The following is a 27,397-nucleotide window of genomic DNA, read 5'->3' on the forward strand; positions in this document are numbered from 1 at the left end:
TCCTGTGCCCAGAACTGCAGCCTGTGGCATTTAATATCATAGTTAAAGATACTTGCCTCTGTATTCCTGATTCTCTCCATTCTGGGAAGTGCAGTTAGCAAAACTATTTCATCGGTTTCTGTTTCTGTCGCTCTTCTCAAAGACAACTGTAAATAGGGCCTCCTGTCTTCCTTTAAGGTCAGAGTGAAAGTCTGTATATTTGAGTGTACTTCATTCCAGTTAGCCTGGCTCAGCCACCACTCTGACGTGCTGGTACTTCTCATTCAAGCAGAAGGCTTTACTTAGCTTTGGGAATAGACATGTGAGTGGAAGCCTAAGCCATCTCTTGATAACCCCCTCTTCCCTGCTATGGACATTAGGCTGGGATTGGTCAACAGAAGCTTAAACATCTGGTCAGCTCAGTCCTTTGGGGTGGTTGGTATTTTATAGACAACCCATCAAGATTGATTGGCCTCGTAACTGAATTAGCCAGATGTGTGGGCATTGTGTGCCCTTTCCTCAGCCTCCTTCAGTGTTGTTAGATGGAAGCAGACATGCGATTAGCATGTTTGAAGATGGTGTGCTTTTAGCGCACGAACAAAAGCTGCTGCCTTCTGCAGAGACTGTGGCTCTGCCCCAGACGTCAGCAGTATAATTATGACTGCTAAATTCAGCCCAGACCCCAGGCTTGGCTGCCTTGGTCTCAGCTGTCATTTGCAGGAAGGGGAGGAGGGGCGCTGAAGCCCGGGGACCCAGGCTCTTATTATAGTTCACTTTGAACTCTGCTTTATCCAGAGTCTCTCCCTCCTTACTGACAATTGCTCCCAGCTGCTTTCTGGTCACAGAGCCTGCTGCCACTTCTGAGCATAGTCTGTGCTGGATTGTAGGGAGCACAGGGGCTGGCCTACTGAAAGCCCACAACATACAGGAAACTTGCCCCAAATGAAAATGAACTAAGGATCCCCATACTTCCAACGTATATGTCACATGCTATTCAGAGCATTATCCCTCATCTAGAAAACCCCTACCTTAGGTTTGCCTTGAACAGAAATCTTTGGCAGGAGTTTTTGCTTTTGCCCTTTTCCTCACCTAACTCTGTATGTGAAATATTCGATATGTTTGAAGTTCATTTCCATGCTTTTGTATCACCTCTTTTCTAACCAGACCAACCTGCATATTTGCCTTCCTTAGAACACATCAGGCATTTTCATGTCTCTAGTAGCTCTGCTGATGCTTCATATTCTGTAGACATCTCATGCTCAATGTATCCAAACCCAGCCCTCCTCATACTTTCTTCTGTATTCCCTAGTTGGTGAATGGCATCATCATTACTGGTCACCCAAACAAGAAAGTGTTTATAAGTGTCTGATGACTTCACCCTCACTTTCCACCAAGCCCATCTTTCTTAGAGTTTTCTCTCAAGTTTATCCTCTCTCCTCTGTCCCCACTATCCTAGTTCAGACTTCATCACTCTCACCTGGACTATTGTAAGAGACTTTTTGTTGGTCTCCCTACCTCTAGGCTCCTTTCCAAACCTTTACCCTGCAAAACCCTACCACTCCCCTGTTTTGAAACCTTCAGTAATTTCTAATGCTTGTGAGTTAAGCTCACATGCCTAACCCAGCCTGCAAGTCTTTCTGCAGTCCACCAGGAATCTTCTACCACCCTATCTCCAAGCGGGGCAGGGGACAGTTGTTTGCTTCAGGATTGGGACCAGAGCTTGATAGGCTTACCAGGGGCATGCCTGCAGCCAGGTGGGCCTGGGGACACAGGAACTGTCTCTGCCATAGGCCCATTCAACTACTCATTCCCTGGCATGGAGTCTTTCCTGCCTCCAAACCTTTGCTCATTCACTTTTCTGTGCCTGGGATGCCCTTTCCCCACTTCACCACCTATCAAACCCCTACTTAGCCTTCAAGAGCCAACTCATTTATGTCTCGTCTTGTCACTTTTCCTGGTTTGCCTACCTGAAGTGAATCACTTCTCACTCTGTTACCCCACAGCAATTTTAGGAAGCTTATTTTTGGCCGAGCCACGTGGCATGTGGGGTCTTAGTTCCCCAACCAGGGATTGAACCCCTGCCCCCTGCATTGGAAGCATGGAGCCCCTACCGCTGGACCGCCAGGGAATTTTATTGCTTTAAAGATTACAACTGAAGTTTGAAAAAACAGAGCTTAGCATGTGTCTCCTCATATATCCTCTTCCTTCTGTTCCTCTGATTCTGCTGCCAGTAGCCCTGAGTAGGTCTCTAACCTGTGGAAGGCCACTCAGTCTCCCTTCCATCTGCTAAAGAGTTGGGGTGGCTGGCTCCCTCCTCGACACCTCCATCTCTACACATACACCATTAGTGAGAAATATTATAGGAAGGAATGCTTAATAATGGTAATTGTAGTAAAAATAACAATAGCTGTCATTTATTGAGTTCTTACTTTGTACCAAGCTCTAGACTAAGGCTTTTCTCTCTTTCAGTACTTAAAATATCTTTGCAAGTTTAATACTCTTATTACCTACATTTTCCATATGCATACTCAAAGGCATTAGGCTGTTAAGTAACTTGCCCAAGCTCCACCACTAGTAAGTGGCAGAGCCACTGTGGTATCTGTGATTATGATCTCAAGAGCAGAGCTTCAGTTATGTTCCTGGAGAGTATACAGGGTTCAGCATAAAATAGGTGCTCTGGAATGTTGGTTGGTTGATCACATGAATGAATGGATCAGTGTTCTTCCCATTGAACTTGTCTTCAGGCTTTTAGAGACTGGCTGAGCATCTGTAGCTTATGCCAAGAAGTATGGATTTTGTCTCATTTCCTAATGCCCAGCTATACACAGACGTGTTCCCTCCCATTCAGTAACAAACTGCCTGGAACTCTTTCCTGGCTCATATTTACAAGAGAATGTGATAAATTCAGTATTGATCCCTCCTGTTCCACTGTAAATTTTGCAAAAGATGATTAAATAGAGAAATAGAGTCTTCAGGCATTGTGGCTCAATATGTTGTGGAGTGGCGTATCGACCTCCTCCATCCAAAGGCAGCCAGTGCCTAGCCCTGCTGCCCCAGACCAGTAATTAAAATCCTGGGAGACTGGGATTTAAAATCCAATCATATCCCTGAATCAAGCCTTCTAGCCTCCCCATGTGATGAGTGCAATAAGGTAACAGCAGGAGCATGTTTATGTCTGTGCTGAAGCAGTCCCCATAGGGTGGGTAAGAAATGGAAAGTTGGGTAGCCCCGCTGGCTAAATCACTTTGCCCTGACACCACAGCCACTTGTAAGACAATCTGTAGATACATAAACAAGTCCCAGCCAAAGACCAATTTGGACTGTAAGAGCAAAATACCATGCACAAAAATTCACAAATTGTGCTTCAGTGTACACTTCTATTCCCACAGCCAGTAGTTGGTTTACACAAATGATTTGGCCTTGATTAAACTATGACCTTTAGTAACCAAACGTGTGTTTGAATTTCCATAGGAACTCTTTGAATTAACCTGAGCTGAAGTCAGCCTTCCCTGTCCTGAGGCCTGTAATCAAGGCATAAGATACTATTGAAATAAACTTGTCCATCTGCTTTCAGCAGGATCAAGAGCTCCCTGAGAGCAAGGACAGTGTCTTCTTATTCACCTTTCTGTCCCTGGCACCGGCATGGTGCCAGATGCATAGAAGGCTCTCCAAAGATATCTCTGAATGAATGAATAAACACAAATTAACAATCTCGAAAAAAAAAACCTCTGTCAACTGATGTGTAGGTAGCAGACCTACCACATTGTTACCCATTCAGAGCTTGAACACTTCCAGTGCTGGGGAACTCATTTGTTCCTGAGGCTGCTCACATTCTATCTTTGGATTTTCTGATGGTTAGAATTTTCTAATATTGAGCCCAAATCTGCTTCCAAGGGTCTTAATTTTACTGTTGGGTTCATGTAGAATAAATCTAATTCCTGTTCCACATGATGGCCCTTCAAATACCTGAAAATTCAGGCATGTTCTCCTGAGCTATCTTTCCTCCAGCCTAAACCTCCAATTCCTTAAACCGTGTTTCTCACTTGGCTTCTAAACCCTTTCTTATCTTGATCACTCTTCCCAGAACAGTCTCCACTTTGTCTGTCATCCAAAACCCATGACTTCCCATTTATCTCCATTAATTTTCATCTCATGTGTTTTAGCTCTTAATGTCCATCTTCCACACATGTATTTGGTACTCTTCCCACCCTAATCTGACATCCATAGATATGATGAACAGGCCATCCCCATGTCAGGGGTCAACATGCTGAACCAGGACCAAGCCTTTTTGCTGCCACTGGAAACTTGCTTTTTCTTCACCTCTGATCTGTCAGTCACTCCACCCTGCCGCTTGGGTCTAGTTAGTCCACCAGTCACTGACTAACCCTCCACACTGTAGTGACATGGAGCACACATTTCTGCATTGTGTCCTCAGTGTTGTCCTGAGGCACCCCAGCACATGTCTGAAGAAGTCTACATATGCCCTAACTGTACCTGCTTAAGCAAACACATGTAATCCTGGTGAAGAAAGGAAATGAGGTTAGTCTGGCATGACTGGGTTTCTGTGAACCCATCCTGATGCCTAGGGATCATCACCATTTCCTTTTCTAGGCCTTCACAAAGCATCCCTTTAGTAATGCATCTGCTTCTGGAGACAAGACACATATGGGTGCAAAGTGTGTGATCAGATAAGTACTCTAGGGCTTCAAAGGAGGAAGTTGTCCATGTAGGCTGCAGTGGTCTGAGAAGGCTTCAAGGCAGGGGAGATGGAGCTGGTCTTTGCAGAATGTTGGGTCTGAGTGGTAGGCAAAGAGGCGTTTGACACACTGAAGAGAATGGTGAAAACCCAGTGTAGTCTAGTCCCTCTGGTCAGTGCTGGAACTGAAAGCTTATGGGGTAGGGCTCGAGGCAAGCAGAAAGAGCCCTGGACTGGAAGGCCTGGGTTCTAGCTTACACTCTCCCACTCATTCTCCATGACCTTGAGCTCTGACTTTCCCCTCTCCAGGCTTTCTCCAGTCTTTTTTCCCCTTAGTTCTTATTATAGCACCGTCTGCTCTAAAGCTGGTGCTCTTTTTTCCATCTCCCCAGCTACACTGTGTATGGCTCCCTCTGAGTCGGGGGAGGGATTCATCATCCTCTTCTCATCCTGACACCACACTATATTGTCATTGTTTCTGTACCTGTCTGTCTCCTACCAGTCTGGGTTCTCCCCCAGGGCAAGAACAAGTTTGATTCCACTGCGTGCCCAGCTCCTGGCCCAAAGTCAGTACTCAGTGAATTTTAATGATGGAGCCATGAGGCAGTAGCTCTCTGTTCCATGAATTTTAGAAATCCACCTCCCTGAAGGTAAGGGTTCCCAACCAGACTGTGTGTGTCAGAGAATTAGGACTTCCAAATGACATTCTGGGGGCCAGCTAGGACTTCTAAATGACCTGTTTGGGGGCTCCCCTGTCACCCCAGACAGGGGAGCCCTGAATGGGAGGAAAAGGAGTTCCATTTCGTACCCTTCTACAAAGCTGTCTGTCCCAAACCTGCCTGTCCCAAACCTGCCTCTGGAGACCCGCCCCACCCCCATCTTGGTTTTGGATCATCTGAGCACATTGGAAGGGAAGAGGAAAGATGATTTTTAGCTCTTTTTGAGTCATCAGGCCTTTGGAAGGTAGCACTGTGTGGTGGAAAACCAGACCTGTCTTTTTTAAAAAAAAAATTTTTTTATTATGGAAAATTTCAAACATATACAAAAGAGAAAAATAGTATAATAAGTCCCATGACTGTGGGCAGATTATTTCAGTTCTCCCCGCTTCTGTTTTCTCAGTCTTTGTATGATGAAAACTGTATATAAAGGCCGTAACACCCAACAAATGTTAGCCGGTCTCCTTTCACCTTGCTCTTCCACTGGACTCAGTTATCTGTGAAATGGAAAAAAATTATACCTCTCCTGCTTTCTTCATCAAATTCTTATTAAGAATTAAATAGAAGGAAGTAGTTGGCACAGGGTATGGCACATAATAAGAACTCAGTAAATGTTCTCGGTTACCAGGGAGGCTGATCTGCAGGTGCACATGTACGCGGGTGTATGCATTCTGTTGAGAATGCTCAGTGGTTGGTTTAGGGGAAAAGCTCAGGAACCTCAGCTCTGTTCCCAGTGCTGCTGTGCTGCCTGCAGCATTCTGGACAGGGCTCCTCTCTCTCACCTTCAGCCTCTGGGAACACACAGAAGAATCAGTCCATCTCTGACCTGAGGAGCTACACACAGACTAACTCTGAAGATTAAACAGAGATGGACTCCCAGAAAAGGGAGGAGTGGGAGGATAATAGGAGCGCATAGATGATGAGCATTGAGAACTGGAAGGGCGAGGAGGCTTCCCAGAGAAGGGCCCTTGAAAAGGGGGTAGGGTCTGGATAGTCAGGGAGACAAGGAGTGAGGTTCCGGGCATGAGGAGTGTCCCAGACAACAGTGTGGAGGTGAGTGAAGGTGAGTGTGGAGATGGGACAGGTGCACGGCATCTCTCATGTGGTCGTCCTGTCTCTCTTGGAGCGCTTCCTTGATGGGGAGCTCGCAACCAAAAAGAATGGATGGCTCCATATTGATGTCTCTGATCATGAGAAAGATTTCCCTTATATTCAACAAAACCTTCTAATTGGAAATAGTAAACAGACTGTTAAAATAGTGAAAATCAGGATGAAGGTGCTAAAGGAGCCAGCAGTAAAAATGGAAAGGAAGAGTGAATGCAGAAGTTATTACAAAGAGCATTGTACAGCCAGTACAATCTTTCTCCCCACCAATAGTTTTCAAGCTTTTTATCTTATTTAGTTCAAACAGAACCCCTAGAGGTAGGCAGGGCAGCAGTCATTACCACCAGAGAAATGAAGCAGGACCCCAGTCATACAGCCAGGGAGTGGTGATCCCCATCCCTACTGGCTCCCAGGCTGTGTGCCCTTTTAGGGGGCAGGGAGCCAGCTGCAGTTAGGGGAAGGGGTGAATCATGGAAACTGCAGTGGTGGTAGATCTGGGTCACTAGAAGGCCCCAACGGCTGATAGAACTGTGGGGGGTGGGAGGGAGTGGGTAAGCATGTCAATATTATTGATAATATAGCCTCACACATTTGTATAGGACAGTTACTGGGGTTTTTTTAAGCTGTCTCATACGCATCATCTTCTTAGATAGTCACAGAGATAGCAGAGGGCCAGAACAGAGTGGTGTCAAGGGAGGAGGGAGTAACATGCCTCCTCCCCTCCCCACCTTAGGCTTGCTGTCAGCACGGAGAAGATCTGAATCCCATCTCCCACTCTGATTTTAGCACTCTCCCCAGGAAGGGCAAGTGGGCCTCTCTCTCCAACCACTTCCTCACCACTTCCCACCCACAGAGCACTGAGGGTGTCGGAGCCTGACCTGACCTGATCTGTCACCCAGACAAAGAGGTGTCTAGAACCAGCAAAGAGACTGGGGGCTTTGGCCCACAGGAGCAAAGAACATGGTCACACACTTGCTGTGAGAAGGGCTTTTCTGGGTCAGGAAGAACAGCCATGTTGTGTGTGCCCTCAGAAGATAGCACATGGAAAGAAGTCCGTTCATTTGGTAAATCTCATTGAACACCTGTTCTGTGCTGGGTAGTCAGGATATAGCAGTGGATCAGCCATGGTCCCTGACTTCTGAGGGTTCTCAGTCTTGGATGGAGACAGACTGTTTTAACACAGGGATCAGTGTAGTAAGATAGAAGCAGATGGGCCTGTGGGAGCACAAAGGATGGTACCAAGCCTGGGGTGGTAGGGAAACAAGGAAGATTTCCTGGAGAAGAAGCCTGAACTGAGTCTTAAAAGATGAACAGGTGTTTACAGGAAGTCCAAGGTGGGAGTGAGGTTGGAGAGAGAGGTTGGGGCTCATGTGAAAAGAATCTTCCCTCAGTTTAGTGGCAGGAACCCCTTGGTAGGCCATGAGCTTGGGACTGGGTTCTGGGCATGTTCATGGAAGCCAGAATGACCCACCTGTTTCGAATGTAGTAGAGGAGAGTCTCTTTTTAAGGAATTGGAAGAGCTCATCATTAAGGTCTTTTTCCACTCAGAAAGCCTATGATTATGTCAAACCTAAAGCAGGTGCTGTACCAGAGAAGAGCAGCAGGCTCCCTGAGCCCCCGTGGGCCAGGCCTCCTCTCCCATGAATACCATTTCCACTGCCTTATCCTGCCCTGGGTGTTGAGACCCAAGCCTGTCACTGGCACCAGCCAGGACCGGTCCAGGACCATCCACCCCCATCCTACTTTCCTGGCCCGAGCCCTATTGACAGATCCCCCAGAATCTGAAGGAATTCAAGACAAATGGTTAAGTGGATGGAGTTAATAAAATTTGAAAAATTGAGGCCTGTCACTCCACTAAACTTTTTTCAATACCACTGACAGAAACATATTTCCCCAATGAGTGACCTTCCACAGCTGTAGGGGGCAGGCGCAGCCGCAGCAGTGCTGCCAGGGAGCCAATCTGCTGTTTATCAAATATTATAAGCTGGGACACACTAATCTGAAGCAGGGAGAGGAGGGGAGGGGTCCTGCACTATACTGCCTGGGGTGCTCCAGGTGTTGGCCTGAGCCCCAGACAGCCAGTGGGAGGTGACGGATGGCCTGCGATTAGCGCTCCCCACCTCCGCCCAGCCCTCTGACTTACTTCCAGAAGCCTGACCCTCTAGACCAGCTGCTTGGCCCGGAGGGGCCCTGGGTGGGAGGCAAGGGGAGGTCAGGCCAGGGCATGGGCCATCCTGATGCCCCTGGAGAGGGCAGGCGGGTGAGGCCCAACGTGGTTATTTATTGGAGTGTAATGGTTTGTGGCCGTTGGTCGTGGAGGTGAAATCGATCAGTTGTAGAAGTCAGGTTCCATCAATTATTACAGCAATTAGTCAAGCCAGAGCATCAGAGCGAGGGTGCAGGGGCTGGGGGACTAATATTAGATGGACATTATCCATGATGCCCCTGCCTCAGCCTTCCTAAAGTGGGAGCAGCCGTGCTGCCCTGAGGCTCCAGAACCTTGGGGAGCCTGGCTGGCTTTCCCGCTCGGGGTGGCTGGGGTGGGGCCTAGCTGAGAGCCTCCTGGGCTGGTGACAGGCCCAGCCCTGCTTTAAAAGGCATCCCTGTGCTGGCTGGCCCCGGTGCAGAGATGCCCTACCTATCCCCATCCCATCCTTTATGAGAAGTGACATGACTCCTACTAGAAACTACTCAGTGGCCCATGTTTATGGCACACATTTTTCATTCTGTAAGCAAATATAGATCACTGACAGCACTTGTTTGAAGCTTCTAATCTCACCCTCTGGTCTTCCACTATCTTCTTCTCTCACCTCTCTTCCTCTCCCCCTCCCCTTCTCTCTCCCAATTTTTTTTTCCTCTCTTAACCATTTATCTTTTCTCTTTGTTCTCTTCTTTCCCTTCCAGAGGTCTCTCCCTCATCCCCCTTCCACTCTAGCCCATATTTAGTGACAGAGCTCCCCCTGAGGCTACCTGAGAAAGGAGAGGCCTTTCCACTGCATGACTGTAGCTCTCTTTCGGCCCTCCCTAACTGTGGTCCAGGAGCTTTGGGAAAGGGGAAGATGATGTCTGCCACTGCCCGTCGAGTTCTCAGTGCTGAGCACCAGAGAGAACAGGGCTGGGCTGGGAAAACTGGGCCAGGCGAACAAGCCCCTTAGCGCTGTGTTCCTTCCTGAGCCTCCACAGTCCTGCTGTCCCTCCTTCAGCACACTGATCACACTTGGCCTGAGTTGTAGTTGCATGGTCACCTCTGGTCCCCGTTAGCTTCTGGAGAGCTGGAATTGTGCCTAGACTCGAACTCTAGATGGCACCTAATCTTTTTTTTTTTTTTTTTTTTTTAATTTTTGGCTGTGTTGGGTCTTCGTTGCTGAGCGCGGGCTTTCTCTAGTTGCAGCGAGCGGGGGCTACTCTGTTGCAGTGCACAGGCTTCTCATTGCGGTGTCTTCCCTTGTTGTGGAGCATGGGCTCTAGGCGTGCGGGCTTCAGTAGTTGTGGATTGCGAACTCTAGAGTGCAGGCTCAGTAGTTGTGGCGCACGGGCTTAGTTGCTCCACAGCATGTGGGATCTTCCCAGACCAGGGATCGAACCCGTGTCCCCTGCATTGGCAGGCAGATTCTTATCCACCGCGCCACCAGGGAAGCCCGACCTCATCTTAAAGACAGGAAGAGGAGCCTGCAGAAGAGAGAAGGAACAGTCACAGGGTGTGAGGAAAACCTGAAAAGTGGTTTTTAGAACTCAAAGGAGAGCGTGGCCAAGGTATCAGTTTCTACAGAGTGGTCAAGAAATGTAAAAAAGAAAACTCTTCATTGGCTTTGGCAGTCCCCCATCTTCCTATATACAGGGCCCTGATACACAGTGCCCAGTAAGCACCAACAGAATTGAAAGAAAAAATGAGGCTCCAGCTGAGCATCTGAGGACTTGCCTGCTAGTTAGGAAGAACCCAGGCACCCTCCTTATTAGGAAGGTTGTATTTTATCCTGTAAACAGTAAAAAACCACAGAATGATTTTTCACTAGTGGTGTGTCATGGCTGTCCTGGTGGGAGTGTGGAGAATTGTAGTCGACCAGAGTTCGACTCCTGCTCCAAACAAATGACTTTGTGACCTTGGCTAGTTGTCTCACTCCTCTGAGCCCAGTTTCCATGTCTGTAGCATGGTAATTTAATTCCTGCCCCTCAGGATGGTTGTAAGGATTTAATGATATAACGTATATAAAGTACAGAGCGCCGTGCCTAGCACATAGTAAGTAAATACCCGTGGCTATTATTCTTATTATCATCACCACTTCTAGATATATACCCGAGACATGAAAACATACGTCCATGCAAAGACTTGTACACAGATGTTCGTAGCAGCATATTCATAATAGCCAAAAGGGGGGAACAACTCAAATGTTCATCAGCTGGTGAATAGGTAAACAAAATGGGGTACGTCCATAGAATGGAATATTATTCAACCATAAAAGAAAGAAGTACGTGCTATATTCCTACATTCATGTAGCATGAAGGACATGTGCTGCAACATGGATGAACCTTGAAAACATGCTAAATTTAAAAAGCCAGACTGAAAAGACCACATGTTGTATGATGCCATTTATATGAAATGTCAAGTGTAGGCAAATACAGGAACAGAAAGTAGGCTAATGGTTGCTGGGGTTGAGGGGAATGAGGAGTGTCTCTGATAATGGTGACGGGGTTTCCTTTCAGGATGATGAAAGTGATCTGGAATTAGATAGTGCTGATGATGTGTGATGTTGTAAGTGCATTTAAAACCACTGAATTGTATATTTATTTTTTTGAATTGTATACTTTAAATGGTATGTGAATTATATTGTAGTAAAGATTATTTATATTAATATTTTATACCAGATTTCTATTAGAAAATAGGATCGTATATAAAAGTATTAATTTTTCTTATTGACAGTAAGTTTCCTTGGCCTGGATCATACTTTCTGCTCTCTGTTCCTTTCCCCTCATCCTCCCACACCTCTTCTTTGCAGCCCAGGCAGACAGCCACTTGTAAATGCTTAATGAATGTTTGCCATTGTCGGTAAGTATATAGTCCTTTAAGAAGCAGAGAGTTGGGCTTCCCTGGTGGCGCAGTGGTTGAGAGTCCGCCTGCCGATGCAGGGGACACGGGTTCGTGCCCTGGTCCGGGAAGATCCCACATGCCACGGAGCGGCTGGGCCCGTGAGCCATGGCCGCTGAGCCTGCGCATCCGGAGCCTGTGCTCCGCAACGGGAGAGGCCACAACAGTGAGAGGCCCGCATACCGCAAAAAAAAAAAAAAAAGAAGCAGAGAGTTTCAATAGGAATGATTTTATATCATGATATAAATGTTTCCTCAGCCTGGGATTGAGAAACACTGATTTTTACTGTCCATCAACAAACAGTGGCTGGACATCCCCCCGAGCCAGGCCTCGTGGTGACACGGCCTTACCTGTGTATTTAGTGTCCCCAGCCAACTTATTATATCCTGTGGCAGGGACTGTGTCTTAACCCTTCTTTACTTCTAGACAACACTTCCCTAGCAAAAAAGAAGATCAAGGAATACTAGTTGACCACTACCTTAATGTTCCATTTAACACATAGTTCTTGAGAGAAGTGCTTTTAGAGCAGGGCCAGATCTGAGTCTTCCATGTTCCCAGGCCCCACTCATTCAAGATTTGGCAAATTGAATGGACAGTTTTTGAAGAGGAGAGTGAGGTGCTCAGACCTAGGCTTTGGGAAGGAGATTCTGATAGCATGGGGGTTAGAGTAGCCTTTCCTCCACGACTGCCTGTCCACAAGGCTTTGCACCAAGTGGACACTTTATTCAGGGCTCATCAGCTGCCGGCACTTAAAAGTGAAAGAAGGTAGATGCATGGCCCCCAGCAAGCCTCTTCTTTTTGTTATACTTAAAGTTCTTTGTATTCAAATCATAGGAACTAATGATTGGAGGACATGCCTGCCTGAGTGCACAAACTCACCAACAAGTAGCACCGGTGAGGGCTGGCACAGCCAGGTTGCTGATGATGACCAGAGGACTCAGCTGACTCTGGTAGGCAGGAAGTGTCCAGAAGGAAGAGAGCATTAAAGGAGAGGGAGAGGCAGAGAGCAGAAAGAAGGGGGCCTTTTCACGGTTATTTCATATATTCTGTGCTTTAGATTTTTATATGATTTTGATGAATGAATATTCATCTGTGTACAAACGAATTTGATAATGCGGGCATTTTAATGAATAACGCGTTGGTGTTGGGGTGTATTAATCTATGTGCGTGTTTGGTGTATTTTTTAGCATGTTTGGCTGTGTGTATTTTTGTATGCACAGCACACCTGTGTGTGTGTATAGCATATCTGTGTGCCATAGGTGGCACCTCTCTGCATGGGTGGTGTGTTTCTGCACGTGTGCATGCCCATGTAGGAGCCTCAGTACCCTGACCACTGTGTCGGAGAGGACTGAGAACTCCTCTCTCAGAGTAGCTTAACATGTATTTCAATCTCTTAGGTTTCTGTTGCTCCATATTTCTGTGGGCATTCCTTACACTGAAATCAAGGCACAAGCCACCTCTGAGGGAAGGCTGAGAGCCCACTGATCACTCATAGAGGCTCTATTTCTCCTTCTCCTCCTGCCAGGAGCTAACCCCCTGCAGAGGAATGAAATGGGACACACACCCTTGGATTATGCTCGAGAAGGGGAGGTGATGAAGCTCTTAAGGACTTCTGAGGCCAAGGTAAGTCTCAAAGAAAGGAGAAGGCCTGTGGGCACTCCATGCTGCATTTGGTCTTTCACTCATTAAATTGTGTCAGGCTCCACACTAAGGGCCACTTCTCCTTAGGGGATTCTTGTCTATTTAAATTGAAATCCAACCCCCACTCTCATCAAGAATAGGAAGCCGCCCCTCTTCCTGACCAGGAAGAGGCCTGGGCCACTTCTGTCTTCTGAGGACTTTCAAATTCAGTTTTTGAGGTAATGAACCTTCCAGCTCCTTTTCATAGGAGGAAGGACAGCGAGACATAAATCTCAGCCTAAGTACTATTTCCTCAGGCCTCATGTATTCTTTAGCCTCATCAAGTAATCCTTTCCCATCATCACTCCTTCTAGAGCTATTCCCTGACCTCTTCCCTCCACACACACTCCAGAGAGCCTTGTATGGAATCTGAGCCAAAACAATCTCCATCTTCATTTGATCTTCTCAACCAGACTTTTGAACCTTCTGAAAACAGGCTGCCTTCTGCTCCTCTCAGCCACCCAATTATATCTCAGAAAGTGCTTGGCAGAATCCAAGAACTAGAATCACAAATCTCAGAGCTGGCAGGGACCTGAGAAGTCATCAAGTCTGGTGATGGGAAATCTTATTGAAGTCTAAACAAATAAGTCAGAGGAAAAGAGAGCTGTTCTTGTTGAAGGAGGGTGGCCCAGTGCCCCGCCCACCGGACTGTCCCTACCCCCCAGGTAACCTCCCTGAAGGCTGTGCTGTGGGCACAGCACATTTTAAATCTCTGAAACCTAAATCAAATGACTTCTTTTCCTTCTGGGGAGACTGGACTCCAGGGATGTGGTGTGACTTGCATTTGGTCCCAGAGTGAGTTACTATCAAAACTGTAACTAAGACTTGGACAGGGGGTCATATAGTAGGTTCACTGGCAGGACTGGAACTGGAAGGCTTGGTTTCTGACTCTCAGTCTTGAGCTCTTTCCAGCATCGTGGAGTCTCTCATTGGCAAACTGGCCGAAGTGCTTTGAGATGATTAAGAGTGACATGTCCCACCTAGTGGCACATATTCTCTGTGTCTTGAGTAAGAGCACTTAGGTCACCGGACTAAGACAGACAAGACAGGGGTTGTGATCCCAGCTCCCCCATTCACTGACTGGGTGACCTCGGGTGAGCGCTTCCCCTCTTGAAGATCAGTTTACCTTTATGAAAACATTGTGACTAAGTGGTTTCTAAGGTTCCATTCAAAATACCATTGTCTGTGTAGCAGTCAGGATAAACTAGGTCATGGTATTGTAACAACCCAAAATTTCGGAGGCTTAAAACAGCAAAGATTCATTTTTACCTCATGCTACACATGAACGTCAGCAGAGGGGGGTTGTGCTCATCCTAGGTCCTCAGGGACCTGACTGGCAGAGCAGCCACCCTCTGAAATACTGCTGCTTGCTTACAGAGAGGAGAGAGTGCTCTGAAGGGCCTTGCATCTGCAGCTAACTGCTCAGCCTGGAAGTAGGACCCTTTACTTCCACTCACAACTCACTGGAACTAATCCCATGTTCCTGTCCTGTAGTTGGGTCCGCTTCCCCCATGCCATAAGGAAATCCCTGAGCACTGTTTCAAGTCACCTCAGGGACTGCCTCCCCATCATTATCTCCCTTTTCAGGCCAAACCACTGTCCCCTGAGAGCAAGCGCTGCACTTGGCCAAAAGTACCCATATTTGTCAGGTGGTGTGACATAGGGCAGGCCCTGGTCTAGTCATGTAAAGCAGGAGAACAGGCCACTTAGTGCCAGAGAGGGTGGAAGGGTTAGGGCTGCAGAGGGACCCTTAACAAAATTTGGCTGCCCAAGAAATGGCCTGATGTCAGCCACATCAGTACAAAGCTGGTGTCCCGAGTGAATACGTGGCAGTTGCGTCCTCTGTGCCAGTCAGATCCTTCTGGACCACAGAGGGCAATTGCAGATGCTACCTTCTGAGTAGACTGAGCTCTTAGAATCTGTGCAGAGGGGGGCAGTAAGGAGGCAAGCAGAACTGTGCCATGAGAAAAGGCCGAAGGCAATGGGGCGTCTGGCCCGGAAAGGAGAGATGCACGTAGACACAGGGACGACTGGCGGGGGGGAATGGGAGGAGAGGAAATTAATTCAGTATTAGGACTAGGACAGAGCCAGGCCTAACGGATGGCTGCTGCAGGAGGAGCTCCCTCACAGAGCTGTGACCCCAGGCAGGGACTGCCTTTAGAGGCTATAAGACCGCTCAGAGCCAGCCCAGGGGTTCTGTCACCTCTCAGCTGGAAGACTTTCTCTGTCATCACCTCTCTGCACTTGATCCCTTTACCCAGTCTGGATTACCTCCTTCCGAAATGTTCACCTGTCTGCTGAGCACTTCCACTTGATTGCTCTGCAGTCCCCTCAAATTCTACCCACGTGAACCACCCTCACCTCTCCCTGGATGTCAGCAGCGTTGTCTTTCTCTTAGTTGCTCAGCATCTCCATGGTCACCCATTCTTTCCGCTCTGCTTTTTTCCTCCAAGCTGCAAAAAACTGCCTTTTCAAAATTGTGCGGAAGAGTTTTGTGGAAGAGTTTCAGGGGAAGAACACTGCTTTAGACTGGGTTCTGTCTCCCTCTGCCAGTAAGTAAGCAGCAGCTGCTCCTTTCTGAGTTCAGGCCCCATGTCAGTAACATAATGATTCAGGCCTGGAGGGTGCTGAGGCTCCAACCTGAGACCTCATCTCCTGGCTCTTTGTCTAGATATAGGTTACCACCACTCTGATCTTATCTTCCTCCCCTGCTTTCCATCCGGCATCCCCCTGCCACCCAGCTCAGCCTCTTCCACCTTCACCTACCTCTATAGTCAGTTATGGGCTCTTTATAGAAAATTTGTAATTATAAAAGTCATCTTTCCCATTATGGAAAATTTGGAGAGTAAAATGAAGAGAATTAAATAAGTCAGTACATATTTATGAATGACATCTGTGTGCCAGGCTCTCAGCTAGATGGGAAGAAGACAGCTGGGTGAAACCCTCAAGGAAGTCCCAATCTGGTGAGGAGACAGGCAAGTAAAGCATGATACCACCAACTCATCAGTCCCAGGGAAGGCCAGGGACAGGGACTATGGAAAGCCAAGGTGGCTTCTAATACTGCCTGGGAGATCAAGGAAGGCTTCCTGGAAGAGATGTCAACTGAACTGAATCTCAGTTAAAAACGTTTTAGCCTGATAGCTTGACTACCTGTACATAACTGCTATTAATGTTTTTAATTATTTATAATAATTGTAGGTACCATTTATCAAGTGCATCTAGGCACTCTGCCAGGTGTTCTAATATATATTTTTTCTGATCCTGTAACAAAGCCATGAAGTAGCTCTTATTCCCCACATTTTACAAATGAGAAATCTGAAGCTGAAATAAAGCATGTGACTTTAGAAAATCAAGCTATTATTAGCAACTATTGGGATAGGAATCAGAGATTTCTTCTTATGATACTACATTTGCCTTTTCTGAACCATATCTATATATATTTATATAAGTGGTCTTTTTTTTTTTTAACCTGGTTAGTAGCCTACTGTATAAACCCCAGGGGTCTCAAACTGGCAGCCATGTTTTATTTTGCCAACTTTTTTTCTTTTTAAATGTGAGTATAATGCCTTAGAGGGTGGAGCGTGGACTCTCCAGCCACAGGCACCTATTTCCTATTGTATTATGTGCTTGCCTGTCAGCCATTTGTATTTCCTACTTGGTCCTGAAGGTGTTATGAGTTATGATCCTAGTTCCATATTTGGAATCTGCTTTTTTCACTTATTATTTCTTGATGATTTTCTCATTTTAGACTTATCCATAAGCCTAATTTTTAATTTTCTTCTGCCTTTTAAAATGTGTCACTCACTTATCTAAGAATCTCTGTCACCTTAGGTGGCTTAAATAAGTTTCTCCTCATGGCTGGTTTGCTCAGTTCTCTCAGTATTCTCTGTGTGCAGAAGCCCCCTTGGGCCCCCTGAGAAGATCCAGAGGTGGATGAAGCCCAGCTCCTGTCTCCTGAGCTGGCTGTTGGGAGAGGAAGATGGGGAGAGGCAGGCGCTCTTAGCTCTGATATGCACAGACTGACTTGTGCCTTAGGAGGGGTCCATACAGAGTTTGTGGGGGCCCCAGGAAAGCATGGATCACCTCCAGACAGAATAAGCAGGGCAGGCTTCATAGAGAAGATAACTGTGATCTCACTTTGAAGGATTTCAGTAGCTGGAGAGTTTAATACTTAAAGCTTAGACCATTTCCACATCTTAACTAAGAGATGAAGGAGAGGTAGAAATCTATCTCTGTGCACACGATGGCAGATAAAACAAAAATATAGGGAGCTATTCCATGATGAATATTCAGCTGAGGGGGACGTGCTTGTGCCAGCCCGCATCTCCACTCCCAGATCCTCACTCCACCGAGACTCACGAGGAATTTATTGCTCATTTTAATCACATCCAGAGAATGAATTGGCAGGAATATTAGGCAGATAGGCCTATCATATATATTTTATTTGCATATCCCAGTGACAGAATCACAAGCACATTTCCTATCTCTGTATTTTTTCATTTGCTTCAGGGGTAGCTGGGGATGCAGTGCTCCCCTGAGCCCCTCATTCTGGGCTGCAAGCCTGGGTGCTCCCATCAGATCTGAAGGAAGCTATCAGGAGAGAACAGGTGAGGTATACAGGAGGGTAAGAGAGTTATGTTCCTCCTGGCTTAGGGTGAAGAGCTATCCCTTCCCTGCCTTGCCCAACCTGCTCCCTGCTTCGCATCTCATTTCGAGAGCCACTGTACCGCATGCCTGGCTCTGTGCTTGGCCCAGATGGCCCAGACAGCACCATCTGACCTTCGTTACAGGTTCTCCATGGGCCAAGAACAGCACTCCATGCTTTACAGGGACAGGCTTTTGCTTTCTTTCTTTTTCTTTTTGCTTCTTTTTTGTGTGTGTGTGGCTGCGTTGGGTCTTCATTGCTGCGCGCAGGCTTTCTCTAGTTGCGGTGAGCAGGGGCTACTCTTCATTGCGGTGCACGGGCTTCTCATTACGGTGGCTTCTCTTGTTGCAGAGCACAGGCTTTAGGTGCATGGGCTTCAGTAGTTGTGGCACGTGGGCTCAGTAGTTGTGGCTCGCGGGCTCTAGAGCGCAGGCGCACATTGTGGCACACAGGGCTTAGTTGCTCTGCTGCATATGGGATCTTCCCGAACCAGGGCTCGAACCCGTGTCGCCTGCATTGGCAGGCGGATTCTTAACAACTGCGCCACCAGGGAAGTCCCTTCTTTTAACTTCTCAAAAACTGTTTGTTGAAACATATTTGTATAAAGTACGCATAAGTATACAGCTCACTGTATTTTTACAAGCTGAATATACCTGATCAAGAAATAGACTATTACAAGTACTCATTTGCATCATACTCCCCTCCAGTCACTACCCATCCCTAAGGGTAAGCATTGTCCTGATTTGTTTCACTTTTACTTTTACATAATTTCAAAGATAGTACAGCAAATTCCCATAAACCTTCACCCATAATACCAATTGTTAACATTTTATTGCACTTGCTTTATTACTTATGTATATATAAATAATACATAGAGAGAGATATGTATAATTTTTTCTGAACCATTTGAGGGTTAAGTTATATACTCGATACCCCTTTACCCCTAAATACTTGTATGAATTTCCTAAAAAATAAAGGGCAATTTTCTTATATAATCTCAGTACAATCCTTAAAATCAGAGCATTAATATTGATATTAACTAGTCTATAGATGTTATTCAGATTTCACCAGTTGTCCCAATAATTCTCTTTACAAGAAAAGAAAATTCTGGATCTGAAGCTGGATTCAGTTTTCATGTCTCTTTGGTCTCCTTTATTTTTTAATTATTTTTAATTTTTTTTTTTTTTTTTTTTTTTTGGCTGTGTTGGGTCTTCGTTGTCGCACGTGGCTTTCTCTAGTTGCAGCGAGCGGGAGCTACTCTTCGTTGCGGTGCGCGGGGCTTCTCATTGCGGTGGCTTCTCTTGCTGTGGAGCACGGGCTCTAGGTGGGCTAGCTACAGTAGTTGTGGCACACAGCCTCAGTAGTTTTGCGGTTCACGGGCTCTAGAGCGCAGGCTCAGTAGTTGTGGCACACAGGCTTCATTGGTCCGCGGCATGTGGGATCTTCCCGGACCAGGGCTCGAACCCGTGTCCCCTGCATTGGCAGGCAGATTCTTAACAACTGCGCCACCAGGGAAGCCCTGATCTCCTTTAATCTGGAACAGTTCCTCAGTCTATCTTTCATGACCTTGACATTCTAACGAGTACAAGCTGGTTATTTTGTAGACCGTCCTCAATTTGGGTTTGTCTAATGTTTCCTATGATTCAACTCAGATTATGCATTTCTGACAAGAACACCCTCTGGTGCTTATTTTCAATAAATTCGTTAGGTAACCCCATGCTAAAAGTAGGAATATGAAATTTGTGTTTTAAGTCTCATCTTCCTAAACAGGCTCTGAACTTCCTGAAGGCAAGAACAGGTCTTTTCTTATCTCCAGGGTGGAAAGTGCAGGCACTGGAGTTAGACTACAAGGGTTAGTGTTCTGCCTTTATTACTTGCTACCAGTGGGACCCTGCTTTAATTACTTCATCTCTGGACAGTGAGGGAGGAGGAGATCCTCTGAACTCCACAGGGCTGTGAGACTTAGAACAGTTGGTTCTAAATCAAGCAAGACTCATCAGTCCGTGTTCAAACTAGTGAGTGGAAGTTTGAGGAGTAACAGGATATTTTCACAGTCACTGAGTCCCACCCCACAAGGTACTTATTAATTACAAAGGGAAAAATTTTGGAGAAACTTAGCACAGACCACCTTAACCAAGTGATCAAAATTAACATCCCCAGCCACAGGTACAGGAGCATCACGTGCCTCCTGATGTGATGGACTGAGGAGAACATAACCCATTTTCTCACCTTAGCCACTCCTTGCGCCTCTTAACCTTCTCTCACCACTCTTGTCTCTGGATTAACCCAGCTATTTGCAAAGGAATGACATGATCTGATTTACATGTTAAAAATATGGCTCTGGCAGCAAAAGGAGGATTGACTGGAGGAGAGGAGAATGGAATCTGGGATGCTGACATAGTGGTTCTCAAGTCTGATGGGACTGATGCCTGCTCTGTACCCAGCTTTCCTCTACAAGGATGTGGATTCTGAGCTAGTTCAAGAGACTTTGAAGTCCCTTAGGTGCCCCTCTTGTCCCCCAGTCTCCTCTCCTGTCTGCGCTGTATTTCCCAGGCTCCTTTGTTGGACCCCTAGGCTCCTCTTGTCATCACCCCCCTTCTCAGGACTCTTTCCATCATCCCACACCCCTCCAGTCTCATCTGTTGCCCCATGGTCCCCTTTGTTGGCCTCTGCACCCAGTCCTCTCTGTCCCCCACAGCTTCAGGGCATGGTAGAAGCCCTGACTGTGATGTAAGTTGGGGTTGGATCAGGGAGTCAGGAGGATGGGGCATATCTGAGTGTGTGAGCAGCCAGTGGGCTCTGCCCTGACCTCCCACAAGAGACAAACTGCAGCTTGGCCTCTCTTCTCTTCCCTCCTCCATGCTTATCCTGTTCTTGTCCAGGGTCTCATTCTGCCTACCACCCCTAACCTAGCTCCTCTCTCAGTGAATGTACTACCAGGTTTATTATCAGACCTGTTCCTGAGGAATGCCCAACAGTAGGTGTGCTGCCATACCCCTTCTCCCTGTAACCCTCCTCCGCAGATCCTCTCTGCCCAGCCACCCACTTCCTACCGAGAGCCCAGCTAGGCTTCGCCTCGGCCTCCCAGGCCTTTCCTGTAAATGCACTCAGAGCCAGGAGGGGTGCCATATTAAATCAAGAATGATGGAAACCAGTGGCCATGATTATCCAGCCGAGATGAAGCATTGGGAGCTGGTTGCTGCTAGCTCCAGGTGAGGGCTTCTGAAGCTAATTGCATGTGGCTTTTATTAAGAAGATGATCACTCCCCCGCTCTTGCTCTCCTGGGTAGCTTCTTGGGCCTCTCAGCCCAGTGCCCCCTACTTTTGCAGGCTGGGTCATCTAACCTGTCTTCTCCTCCAGTGGAATCCTGTCAAAGCAGGGCCTTGACCTCAGTCCCTGTAGCCTTCCTCCCCATTTCCTCAGAAAGCCGGGAACAGCAGTAGCCCACATTCATAGACCCTTACCAAGTGCCTTCTCCCATCCTTCTCTCTCCTCTCCCCCAAATAGAATATATACAGACCAAATGTTTTCCTTTCCTAGGTTCTTCCCCTGGTTAGTTTTCCACAAGCCTGAACTCATAGCTCATGCCTTAAAAAATTCATTCATTCATTCAGCGTATTTTTTAATATAAACTCTGTGCTAATAAGCATTAGGAAAAGAGCATGAAGCAGTAACCTTCTACCTGGTTTAACCCCATTGTCCTGTACATTTTTATCAAAAAGTCTGATCCAGTTTCAGAAGTTTCTCTGAGGAGATATATAGGGCTTCAGGCTGGGAGGGAGTATGCTAGAATCAGGATGTGCTCAGATTTAAGCCATAGGTTGAATCTTTCCCAGTACCATCTAGAAAGCTCCTGAGAAACCAGCCAGATCACAGTGCAACCTTTCCCCCATGCTCACCCCCATAAAAGTCAAGAACCCTTTCCCATTGCCCAAGAAAATAATAGGAATACTAAGATAACCTAAAATCATGACAGTGAAGTCGAGTTATAGGAGGTAGAAATATTTCCCTGAAAAAGACTTAAGGAGGCCATGGTGGCCGTACCCAAACCAACAAAGTGGCGGGAAATGTCATGTTAGGCTTTGCCTGTAGCAAAGGAAAGAAGATATGTTTTGTGAGGCCCCACAAACTAATAGATGAAAAGTACCTAGATATGGAGTTCTCTACCGCGTAAGGAAAATTGACAGGCAGAGCTGAGCCACCCCAGACAGTAGAGGCGTCCTGAGAACTCAGTTGGTGTTGAGACTGTACCCTGCAGACCCAGGGTTCCTAGGGGGAGAAGCCTCAGGAGCCACACTGGGGCAAGTGGGGGCATCCACGTGGACTTGGCCTCTGGCTTCTGCTTAAGCCGGAGCAACTGTTCCCCTTATCTGTGGGCTCCGTGCAGATTAAATTAGTTAAAAGGGTTCCAGCACCAAAACAAAAACAAACAAACAAAAAAGGCACTGGTTTAGATAATCAGTTATCAAAATGCAGCAAAGGAGAAGTTACATTTATCAGAGGCCTGCCACGGGCCAGGTACTATGCTGGCCACTTGAGTCTCTCACATAGCGACTTCTACATACACATTTGTTGTATGCCAGAGACCTATCAGTTGTTTCATATACATCACCTCACTTAATCCTCACAAGGATCCTGCAAGGTAGATGTGAGTACCATCACCGTGTTAGAGATGCGGAAACTGAAATTCAGGGAGGTGAATTAACTTCCCCAAGGTCAGCTAACTAGTAACTGGATTAGGCGAGGTCTAAATTCACATCTTTGTGGAGCAAAGCTGCTTCTTTCTGCCACACTGTGTGCCCCACTGTGAGCCAGAAGAGGAGTCAAACTCCAGATGGGGACTACTATAAGAATTCAGTGAGACACTACATATAAAGTGCTGAGTACCTTTCACACAGCAGCTGTTCCACAAACGGTAGTTGCCTCATTCGGTTGGCACATGTATTGACTTCTTCTGTGAGTAGGGCCCTATGCTAGGCGCTGGAGCTATAGCAATGAATAAAACATGGGCTTTGTCACTACGGACCTCATGTGTGGAGTAAGGAGACATAAACAGTCAGTTAAATAAGTGCTCTGGAGGTCCCGGGGCCAGGGCAACAGGCTCCTTAGGCAATTTGGTATTTAAACTGAGATCACTTAGAGGTAGGTGGGAATAGAGAAGACTTTTGTGCTGAGGGAGCAGTGTGAGCAAAAGGCCCAGAGGCAGGAATACCCATCCCTGAGGGGAAGTGACGAAACAGACCTAACAAACCCTCTGAGGCCAGCTTCCTTCTGCAGCCAGACTGACTGTGAGCTGGCCAGGCCGCTGGCCAGTGCTGTACCAGCAGGTATGTGTGCATCTCACCATCAGAGCCTTCCACCCCAGTGGACTCGAGTGCTGAGAGGGGCTGAGTGGAGAGGGGCTGGGAGGAGGAAGCAGATATATGCCTGGAGTCGGCAGAGCCAGGTGATGTATGTGGCGCCTGAGGGAGCTGCACGATGACACGCTGGATTCCAACCAGCAAGTGTTGCTCCGCTGGGATCAGCGCCGAATTATTGCTCCGTATGAAACCCCGGAACTGATGGGAGCTTTCAGTTACAGACTGATAGCAACAGCCGAAATTGGATTGTTTGCTATTTATTTTTTTTAACTTCTGTCAAGGTCACTACCTTAACAGGAAAACACTGCCCAAGCAGCAGGTATTTTTCATCCACTCTCCCTGCAAGAGCAATCTGCAGCCACAACTTTTGTGACAGGGCCATACCTTGGCAGCTCGCTTTCTAGAAAGCTGTCAGTATTACAGGGGCCCTAGGGGAAAGAAGCCTCCTGAAGACCCAGGTCTTTCCATCCCACTTCAAGACCTGTTTCCTTCCCCCACCCTCCATCCCCTGGCCTCCATAAATGCTTTATCATCAGACCTACACACTCACCCCTCCTTGCCCAGTCTCCAGATAGTCCCACAGCTCCCACCTAGCCCAGTATTCCAGCTCTTTCAAGCCTCCTGTCTCCCAGAATTGTTCCGTGCTTTATGTATCCTTCCCTTCTCTGTACTCCTACATCACCCAGTCTAGCTGTTAATTTCTCTTTATATCTGTCATCAACTTCATTTTTGCAAATATTCACCAGATGCTTCCACTGTGCCAGGACCCGTGCCGGGAATAGCAGTGAGTAAAAGGCAGTGCCTACCCTCAGGGGGCTCATAATTGATTTGGAAGACAGAATCACACACATGCAAAAAACTGGTTTTCAAGTAATTTTTTTTTTTAGTGATAGGTACAAGGCTAGAAATAGGCACACATGCTTTGGAACCATGAGGGAAATGGCTAATTCTGCCTGAGTAGTATTTGTGTACAGACCCTGCCTCTCCTCCCCTGCGCAACTTTGAGCTTCCTGAGAGCAAGGCCTGGCTCTTCTCTTCTCCCTCGCAGCAGGACCAAGCTCGGGCCTCCTCCGTCTGCCTTTTCTGAAATGGACCAAGCCGGAGGCCAGACACATGCCAGGCACTCAGCATCATCTAAACCTCCCAGGGGGCAGGGTATAATCCTCCTTCTTCCCCCTGCCCCACCTTTCCATCATTGCATGCACAGGGCCAGGCACACAGCAATTGCTGAATAGTTGTGTTTAATTGAAATGCAGTATCATTGAAGTAGAGGGTGTTCGTAGCTCTGGTTTAAAAACCAAAATGGTTTTCAAGAGGTTAAGTGGAGGACTTCCCTGGTGGTGCAGTGGTTAAGAATCCGCCTGCCAATGCAGGAGACACGGGTCAATCCCTGGTCTGGAAAGATCCCACATGTCGTGGAACAACTAAGCCTGTGCGCCACCACTACTGAGCCTGCACTCTAGAGCCCATGGACCACAACTACTGAAGCCCGCACACCTAGAGCCCGTGCTCTGCAACAAGAGAAGCCACCACAGTGAGAAGCCCACGCACCGCAACAAAGAGTAGCCCTCACTCACCACAACTAAAAGAAAGCCCGCGTGCGGCAACAAGGACCCAACACAGCCAAAAATAAAATAAATAAATAAATAAATTTATAGAAAAAGAGGATAAGTGGAAAAGGAAAGGAACCTATATTTGTAAGCACTCAGTGCACATCAGCCATGATGCTAGGCACATTCTATATACATTATCATATTTAATCCCCAATTTACGGAGGAGAAAACTGGGGCAAAGTAACTTGCTCCAGGTAATGAGCACATCTTGTAAGTGATAGAGCTGAGATTCGAACCAAATCTTCTGTCAGATGCCAGAGTCAAGGGTTAATTTACTAGCAGTACTTACTAGCAGGGTGAGGCAGGACCCCTGAGCAGTGGCCACCCGAGGTAGGGAGATGAGGTGAGGCCTAGGTCGAGGGGCAGGGGGAGGACTGGGCCAGCCTCCAGTGGTCATGAGCCAGAGCTGTGCATCAGGACCCTCAGAGAAAAAACCCTGTGTTTTTCCCTCCTGGGTTGGGGGATAGAATGAAACTAGGATCCTCCTGGGCCCAGCACTCCTGAGCCAGCCTCCCTCTCTCCCCACAGTACCAAGAGAAGCAGCGGAAACGTGAGGCCGAGGAACGGCGCCGCTTTCCCCTGGAGCAGCGGCTGAAGGAGCACATCATTGGCCAGGAGAGTGCCATCGCCACAGTAGGTGCTGGTGAGTATGCGAGATGCTGGCCTGCACCAAAAAGGGCAAGGAAGCTCGCAGTCTGCCCTAGTGAGCTGTAGTCCTGCTGTCTCCATGCTGGGGAGAAGTGGCTAATAATATTACAACATAACATTTGTTGAATACTTCCTATGTTCCAGGCAGTGTTCTAAACTCTTTGCATATGTTGTGTCATTTAATCTTTACAGCAACCCTATGAGGTTGGTGCCATTAAATTCCTCTTTTACAGATGAGGAAGCTGAGACAGAGCACTTCAGTAATTTGCTCAAGGCTGCCTTTGTATGCTTTGAATTTAACTCTAACTTCATCTGGTCTACTGCCCCCACCCCACCCCCATTTTTCAGGTAGGGAAACTGAGACCCAGAGAGGAACAAGAGTTTGTCCATCACTAGTAATGTAGCAGTTGAGCCAGAACTAGAACTTTTATCTTCTGTCTCCCAGCACAGGACTCTGCCACACTTCAGTATAATTTGTCAGCAGCTGGTTCAATTTTGGGGAAAATATTCTGAACAAGTCTTGAGTGCCTTCTTCTCCACCTCAGAAGTTCTTTATGTCCGATACTTTGACCCCTGGGAGCTAGACTGCCTGCTGGTGTAACTCCTAATCTAATGGCCCTCCTCCCCATGCAGATCCCACTAGAGAGATATATCAAACTGAGATTCTGCTCAGGATGGTGGCCTCACTATTGTTCCTCTACTCAGGTGCATGACTCCCTGAGGGTGACCTCAGACAGGTGAGGTAAGGTCAGTGGAACTCTATGCCTGGCCTAGACAAGGGATATCCCCCAGGGCAGTGGTTCTCAAAGTGGTCTCTGGACCAGCAGCACCAGCATCCTCTGGGAACTCGTTGGAAATGTAGATCTGAGGCCTCAGCCCAGACCTGTGGAATAAGAAGTTCTCGCAGGGGGCCCCAGAAATCTGTGGGTTTTGTTTTTGGGGGTTATTTTTTAATTTATTTTTTTGGCCATGCCATGCAGCTTATGGGATCTTAGTTCTCCGACCAAGGATTGAACCCAGGCCCTCGGCAGTGAAAGCAGAGTCCTAACCACTGGGCCCCCAGGGAATTCCCCAGAAATCTGTGTTTTAACAGGCCCTGCAGGCAATCTGATGCTCAGCTCAAGTTTAAAAACTTCTTTCCGGTACTTCCCTGGAGGTCCAGTGGTTAGGACTCTGTGCTTCCACTGCAGAGGGTGCAGGTTCAATCCCTGGTCAGGGACTGGGATCCCGCGTGCCACGTGGCTTGGCCAAAAAAAAAAAAAAAAGAAAATTAAAAACCTCTTCCTTGTGATGTCGTGGTCAGTCCCACTCACATGTTGCATCTGGTGCTGCATCTAGTCCCACCAGATGCAGCCCAGCGACTGCCAAGGCCAGCACCAGTTCTCGCCAGTAAAAGGAGAAATGAGTCTGAAATTGTGGTGCCCCTCTGGAACATTCTGGAGGGCCTTGTCAGCCCTAGGAAACCTATTAGAGGAGTCACTGAACAATGAAGGCAGTCACCCCTGTGACACACTAAGCCCAGCCCAGTCTCCATCATCCTCACACACCAGTGGGACTGTTAATTTCTCATTATATCTGTCATCAACGTCGTTTTTGCAAGTATTCACCAGATGCCTCACACACCAGTAGGCTCGTGAGCCCCTCATCAGGGGCCTGACCATCAGTGAATAAGAGGAGCCCATAGGGACTTCCCTGGTGGCACAGTGGGTAAGACTCCACGCTCCCAATGCAGGGGGCCCAGGTTCAATCCCTGGTCAGGGAACTAGAGCCCACATGCATGCCACAACTAAGAATTCACATGCCGCAACTAAGGAGCACACTTGCCACAACTAAGGAGCCAGCAAGCTGCAACTAAGGAGCCCTGGAGCTGCA

At 47.4% G+C, this 27,397-nt stretch overlaps 1 protein-coding gene across 3 annotated transcripts in view; it reads left to right on the plus strand.

Annotated features, from left to right (window-relative positions):
- CLPB (ClpB family mitochondrial disaggregase) overlaps positions 1–27,397 on the plus strand; it is a 153,490-nt gene that overhangs the window by 92,821 nt on the left and 33,272 nt on the right. For all 3 annotated transcript variants that reach the window (XM_060018328.1, XM_060018330.1, XM_060018329.1), the window contains 2 exons: positions 13,104–13,201; positions 25,406–25,520. In XM_060018328.1, coding sequence (XP_059874311.1) covers positions 13,104–13,201; positions 25,406–25,520 — 213 coding nt within the window. The remainder of the gene's footprint in view (positions 1–13,103; positions 13,202–25,405; positions 25,521–27,397) is intronic.

This window comes from Delphinus delphis, chromosome 8, assembly GCF_949987515.2.
Source record: "Delphinus delphis chromosome 8, mDelDel1.2, whole genome shotgun sequence".
Taxonomy (NCBI): domain Eukaryota; kingdom Metazoa; phylum Chordata; class Mammalia; order Artiodactyla; family Delphinidae; genus Delphinus; species Delphinus delphis.